Source organism: Takifugu rubripes, chromosome 13 (genome assembly GCF_901000725.2).
Source record: "Takifugu rubripes chromosome 13, fTakRub1.2, whole genome shotgun sequence".
Taxonomy (NCBI): Eukaryota; Metazoa; Chordata; class Actinopteri; order Tetraodontiformes; family Tetraodontidae; genus Takifugu; species Takifugu rubripes.
In genome coordinates this window covers 13901910-13909085 of record NC_042297.1, presented here as the reverse complement: position 1 = coordinate 13909085, position 7176 = coordinate 13901910, and the positions used below count along the sequence as shown (strand labels likewise).

At 41.7% G+C, this 7176-nt stretch overlaps 1 protein-coding gene across 1 annotated transcript; it reads right to left on the bottom strand.

Moving 5' to 3' along the window:
• Nucleotides 1–581: 581 nt before the first annotated feature.
• Nucleotides 582–6994, bottom strand: LOC101074357 (sorting nexin-1). Its single transcript, XM_011609939.2, has 15 exons — nt 6836–6994; nt 6297–6438; nt 5895–6007; nt 5044–5110; nt 4803–4846; nt 4577–4718; nt 4425–4503; nt 4281–4356; nt 4041–4154; nt 3551–3644; nt 3270–3475; nt 2965–3108; nt 2665–2745; nt 2112–2183; nt 582–1988 (listed from the first exon to the last, which is right to left on the bottom strand). Exons 1-15 carry the CDS (start codon nt 6953–6955, stop codon nt 1938–1940), a joined length of 1545 nt encoding a protein of 514 aa, XP_011608241.2. The 5' UTR covers nt 6956–6994; the 3' UTR covers nt 582–1937.
• Between the last annotated feature and the right edge of the window lie 182 nt (nt 6995–7176).

Here is a 7176-nt window from a genome sequence, read left to right as displayed (position 1 = left end):
GCGGCGCAGACTTCCAGGTCAGACAGAAGTAACTCCATAAAGCCACACCATCGGGATTTGTTAATAATTCGATTTCAGTCCAAACACTCATAGGTGTCAGGATTCCACGCGTTTACAGCCGGACGATGATGCGTTTAAGGACCAGCACCAGAGCAGCTTTTTGCCACGTTGTAAACATGAAAACTGTCAAAGTGGCACCTTTGATTCATTCTAAACTTCACAAAATAGCCACCATTGATGGCGCTTACTTATTTAGAAATGTATGCACTTTAAAAGGAATAATAATAAAAAAAATGTTAATTAACCTGAACAGTTGGATTCAATATTCAGCCATAACAATTTTAAGATTTATATCTGGCTCCTGCATTGTTCACAAATGAAATAGAGGAATATTCAGGTATCAGAGCCCCAAACGGGCTTGAGAACTTACCTACATTTAGTCATTTTTATTTACAGCCATCTAAATTCCACATTATGTGATGTCCTTGAGAATAAAGTCATTTACATTTTACCATAGTCTTATATCAATCTTGATTAAAATATTAAAACGGAGGAACCCGATCACCGACATCTACAACCAGTCTGTTGAAAGTATTAGTTTATTATCCAGTGAAGCATTTGACAGAAGGGGGGAAAAAAAAGAATCATCAGCATTTGAACATTTTCAGACAATTCTCTCATTGATGGAATCATTACAAAACTGCTGGACACATTTGGATTCTTTCTGTCTTTATGCTGACACATTCAAAATTCGCTTGCTTTAATAAACAAGAAGCTTGAGTTGCTTCATCAGTTACTCGACTGCTGACAGAAGCATCAATCATGGAGAAACGATTCAGATGTGAGAGTGTGAATGTTTGGGCCCCTGACTCTCATATGTCTTTTATTACTGCATACTGTTAATATGCGGATCAGCTGAGGTCTGTTTACAATGAGGTTCGGGTGTCATTTTCAGACAGGAAAAAGCCCTTTAGAGATAAAAACCATTGTAACCTCAGAAAGGACCTTCACATTTTTAAGCTCAGCTGTTTCACAGTTCAGCCGAATGGATGGAAAATATCAAATACAAAGCAAACAAGGTGGAAACGGAAGTCAGGTCATGTTTATTTTGCCCGTCTAAACCTGAATAACATGATGGAAATGTGTTTATGCTAATGCTACGTGGTTAGAAAAATAAAGAGCATTCAGTAAAACAACACTCTGAGATGCTGAATAAGAAAATATGAGCACGTCCACATCTGTCTGTTCATCATGGTTAAACCAATTTATCAAAAAATGAGCTGGTTAATAATCAGACTATGATTCAAGTATCGAACAAGCTCAGCAGCACTTTCCAGCAAATTCTTTTGGGCTTCAGTTTCAGAAATCTAAGTCCTTCAAAAAGACAAATAGTCATATAAAAATACTGAAAACAGAATTTTACCTGCACGTACTGTAACCTACTGTAACCATCTTCTCTCCTTCTGACCAAAACAACATGAAATCTTTGCAAATTTGACTGTTGACTATGAATCTTGAACTGTAACAACCTGCTAATACTTGCTGTTAAGGAACTCTCATCAATAGTGGTATTTCCATTAAATAAAAACACAAAATTTCTCCATCAGTTTTAGTGCATCGGGCATTTACTGACTGGCATCCATTTAAAAACCTGGTGTTAGACTGGAATGACCGACAGTATAGTATATGTCTATTTAATAATATAAACTATGGAAAAGGTTAATTTAGAGCAGTACCTGTGTTAGTGCTGTGAAATAAAACTGGTTAATTTTCCAAAACAAACAGAATAATGTCTGAGCTGTACAAGATAACACAACATAGAAGAAAAAACATGGATGGAAGCTTATTGTGTGTTTCTTGGTCCTCTCACTTCCTGGTCAAGAGGTAAAGTGTTCAAAAAGGCAGTTGGGTCTTTATAGTGTAAGTCTCCCTCCTAATTATGCTATCGCCTTTGCCTCGGGCAGGAATGCCTCCCAAAACTTTATGAGCTGGAATATGATCAGGAGAAGAATAAAGATTTAAAATATTATCTTACTGTGTTCTGTCAACATCAATAACGATAAATGACAGAAGTGTATTCAGAAAAAAATGGCTAAAATAGTTGAGATTACCCGCTGCTGAGACTGTAGAATTGCCTCCAAATATCTGATTATCTGGCTCTTGAAGTCCTTGGCCTTTTCCTTCTAAAAAACAAAAAGAAAAGAATATTGACTGAGACGACATCTGTGAGGATTTCAGCCATGACTTCAGTTCATTCTGAGCTGCACAGACAAGTGGGAGACCCCACATTAACCTCTGAGCTGATGAACACATGCAGCTCATTAAGAACTCTTATCGGAAGCACGTTCCACAGCTCCTCCTTCATCTGCCCAAACCTGAAGGTTGTATGATGACTCAGTAGTTTTCAACACATTTTCAAGGCTGCAGTCAGTCTGGCGAGATGTTCTGTACTATACTCGCCCAAATCTTTAAAAAATATCCCTTAAAACTTCAGATCCAGCCTTGTCTTATGTTAATTGTGTAATGTTTTGTTTTGAATAAAGGCAAAAATCTGCTAACTGAAATGCTGAAAGGTTAGTTCATTATTTTGAGGGTTTATATGTTTTGTTCTTTTTTAAAGCCTGAAACCCCGGTGAGTCTAAAATGTCAGGATCTTTCTCTTACCTCAAATCTGAGAAACTCCTTCCTAACAGTCATTCCAACCCTGTCGAAATCTCTCTCGTACTGAGTGACCCTCGACTCCCACTGAGGACCAGAAAGGACAAGAATTTTACCCAATGACTGACATTTTACTGCAGATTTCCAAAACAAGACAAACTTCGAGTTTCACTTTAGCATCTAACCAAGATCTTAAAGATGCCAGAACCAAGATTAGCAGGAAGCAATCCTGTCATTTCTTCAGATCGAACTAGAACCATTCCCTGTCTCTGGGCTAAGTTCTGTGTTGCAGCATCTGCCTGTTACCTCACTGATCTCCTCTTTGGCCTGCTGGAGTTTGTCTGGTTTGTTGGCCCACAGCAGCTTGGCCTCGGCCTCTCTCTTCTTCTGCAACATGCTCTGAGCCTCCTGCCATCGCTGCCATGCACGTATGCGCTGGTCAAAACATCCCTGAAGACAAGAGAAACACCTGATAACCCTGTAAGCAACCAGACACCTGCTGGGAACGTGTTCCCAAACAGAACATGCACAACAACCCACAGATGATTTATTTACTGGTTGGGCAAGAGTTTTTACTTGTGTATGGGTCTCCTCCGCAGCTGCGAACTTACCCGAACAGCCCCCAAAAGGCGAATGTAGTCAGCCAGCAATTCCTCAAAGATGAAGAAGTCGCTGGCTGCCTGCTCCTGATGCAGCTGCTCCATCTTGTCCTCCAACTCTGCCAACTGGGACAGAGCCCGGGACAGAGCTGTGTTGTCCTCAGAGTTTCCCAACATGGCCATGCTTTTTGCAAATACCGCGGTGTTCCCACATAGTTCTGGTTTGAGGGGGACAAGAGTTAATGAGTTTAACTGAGGTTCCATAGTTCTGATAATGTGATTAAAAAACTCACCCTTCCTGTGATTAACCAGGGAGTCCACTAAAGCGTGGAGCTTCCTCAGCTGCTGCTCTTCGTTCTCCACCTCCTGGTACTTGTCCTCGAACCACTATAACCAGTAGTAATACAAGGTTACAGAACACTAACATTTAATCGTCCTTTCCTTGGCCCATGATCAACATGGAAATCCATTTCTAACTTTTCAAGTTACTTTGTTAACAAACAAGAAAAAACAAAGGCTGGTTTGTCACATAACCTCCTTGGCAAAGGTAATAAAACACGTATAACCCAAATAGTTACAGAAGTTACAAGTTCCATCCTATGCAATCAAACCTTACTCTGAGGTCTTAATTGGCCTTTTTTTATTACCGGTATTTCTGTTCCAGATTTCAGGCCTACATGTGGACATTTGCTGCAGTGAGACTTAAATCAGCATGTGGATTTCTGCTGTGATGAAATGATCTTCGTACACAGACCAGATGTCTGCCCAACGTCACATCCTTACAGTGTCAGACTCGTTCATCTTGATGGTCATCTTGTTGACTGCGTCTGAGGCCTTATTGATCATTTTGAGGATGCCTGCTCCACTCAGGGTCTGAGTGTTGACGGCTCTGGGGAGCTGAAAACACACACAGCACGAAGGGTTACTGACCTGCGCTAAACTCTATCAGGTACAGGAAAGGAATGTAATAAATATGCTGATAATGTTAAAGAAAAACATCACTGCATGTGTTTATACACCCACATCTTCTCTCTCTAAGAACTCTCGCACATCTGGATCTTGTAATAATGATGGGTGAGACACGATTCTCTGAAGATACCTGCACAGATATAAAAGAGATGAGGCACAGAAGAGGCAGAGCGCAACAATGAAAACATCTGCACTTGCCTCTCCAGTCCAGCTCTTCTCCTCTCCACAAACTCCACTGACGCGGGGTCATCCATTCCCACCTTCACTTTGGTCATTCCTGTTGATTGAACCAAGAGTTAAAAAAAACAAACTCCAACAGAAAAACATGCAGGTCAAAAGGGGGCACGCACCTACAACGCTTTTCTCAGGTGGTGAAGGGATAATGCAGCCCTGGAGAGACTGCTTGGCGGCGAGCTTCTCATGAAGACCCAGGAAATCGCTGTAACGTCTCCTGACAGTAAAGGCTTTACACCTGAACATGGCCAAGGACGTCTGAAGGAGTAGACAGGGACAGCAATGAGACACAGGACCCATTATCAGTCATGAGGAATCCAGCCAATCAGCACTTTTACCCACCCTGGTTGATACTTTGTAGGCCACATATGCATTCATGCCATCTCCTAGAACAGCAGAAGGAAGCATGAGGTCAGATTAAATGCAGTCTGTCACAGTAAAGGCAACAGATGCCCTTCTAAGATTTAAACCTTCAAAAGGGAGAAATTGTCTCCAATCAACTGTGCGAAATGAAGTTTTCAGTCTTACTTAACCCAGAAAACACTGCATGATTATCTAAATAAAAATAAGAAAGGAGACTGACCAACTTTCTCAGGGTTGGTGACAGCAACGTCCACATCAAACTGATCATCTCCCTCTTCCTCCTCCAGCTGTAATCAAACAAAAGCCCCCCTCTCTACATTACTTACAATAAACACCTTATCACACAATGTTTTTCTTTGGTTTTTTTTACTACTTTGTATATAGTAGATACATATTGAAGATATCAAAACTATGAAAATTGTAACAAGATATATGGAATTAAGACATAAAAGACATTGTGTAATAACTGTTTTGTTTTAGATTCCTCAAAGCATGGATGACTTGCCTTCTTACTGGGGCTGGGACCATCAGCTGACAGCCCTATTTGACGACCATTAGAAACCATATAATGGCAAGAACCAACCAGTTAAGAAAAGAGAAATGACTTAGTAAGGGCTAGATCAAGGAGAGTGATGGAGTGCTGCGTCAGACTTTCACAGTCACCTGACCTAAACCCAATCAAGATGGTTGGGGATGATATGGACTTCAGAGTCAAATCAAAAGGGCCAACATGTGCCCAGCATCTCAGGGAACACCAAGACTGTTGTAAAAACCAGTTCAGGTGAAAGATTCTCATGGAGACAATGCCAAGAGTATGCAGGGCTGTCATCAAAACAAGTTTTGAGCTATTTCACTCTTTTTTTTTTGCTGACTATTTAATTCCATATGTGTTTATTCATAGTTTTGATGCCTTCAGTGAAAAGATACAAAGCAAATAGTCATGAAAATAAAGACAAACTATTCAATGAAGCTGTGTTAAAACTTTTGACTGGTAGTACCCATCATAACTAAGAGGAACATGTTTATTAGTGCTTGTTATTAAGTTGAGAGGCTGGTAGGTAATGTGTATACCTGCTCTAAGGAGGTAGGCTGCATGGCAGCAGGGCTCTGAGTGAATGAGGAGGTGTTGACCTCCTTCTGGTCGGAGTTTCCAGGTTTATGTGAGCTCAACTCCACATGAGCCTCTGTAGATCAAAGCAAAACCTGTTGACATGAATTAATCTTTCCTGGCAAATTTCAGCTGGGCTGACATTATTTTGGCTTATTGTCATACACACAAAAAAACCCACTCAAAACTTTATTTTGCCCATTTCACTATAAGCGCCACAGGAAAACACCAGTGGAGCCATTATGAGATTATGTGTGCCGAGCTTGAATGAGGCTTGCTTCTTCTTCTTTTAGCTTGTTTAAGGTTGATTTTCTTCATTTCCCCCAGCACATCCCACCAGCGATGCATGCAACACGTGTCCTGACCAGCAAACAGGTCTTCATCGTCGGAGTTCAGCCCGTTGGACCGTGAAGGAGCGCTGCTGGCCTCCTCGCTGAACAGATCTGCGGGCTCTTCCCTACTGCGGTCCGGCTGAGAAATCCCTCGACTCACAGTCGCTGGGGGACTCTGGACACACAAATGGAAGATACCACACGGACACAGAGCATCACAGTCAAAGGCTTCCTCGGTCTCATGACCGTTCGGACGGCTTTGACGAGCAGAAAGAAGAAAGAAAGCGGCTGTTTGGAATGACGCGGGCAGAGAAAATCCGTCTCTTTGCATAAAATCACCAATTTACAAAAGAGAGAGCATAGGGACGTGTGTATTTTCCACAACTAACACGTGTAAGATAAGCTTAAGCCTCACTTTCTTTGCTTTTAAAAGATATTTCTTGCCCGTGCCAGTTATTTTGGATGCAATGACAGCCCGTCTGATCAGATAAAGCGGCACAGTTACCGGTATCTCGGTGCAGACAAATGATCGCAAACCGCTCCAAAAACATTGAAATTAATTGCGAACATACGTTATTGACGAAGATGTCCTCTCCTTCATCGATGTCTCCATCTGCCATGTTAGTTCGCCCAGCTCCTGATTCCTCTGTTGCAGGGAAAGGAGGAGGATTCCGATCTGAGCTGGCCGCCATATTCTCTGTTGTGAGCGATCTCTGACGTAGGCGGAAGTGAGACACAGCGAAAGGGCGAGGATCTCTCCTGCAGCGACGCCTGACGGTCACCAGGCAGTATAGCAGACGACAGCGCCGATTTTTGAAAGCCATTTTTTTTCACGCCAATTATTTTTTTTGGAAGATTATAATGTTCAATGAAAAATGTTTTATTAGTTTGCTGGAATAAGACGTCTTCAGGC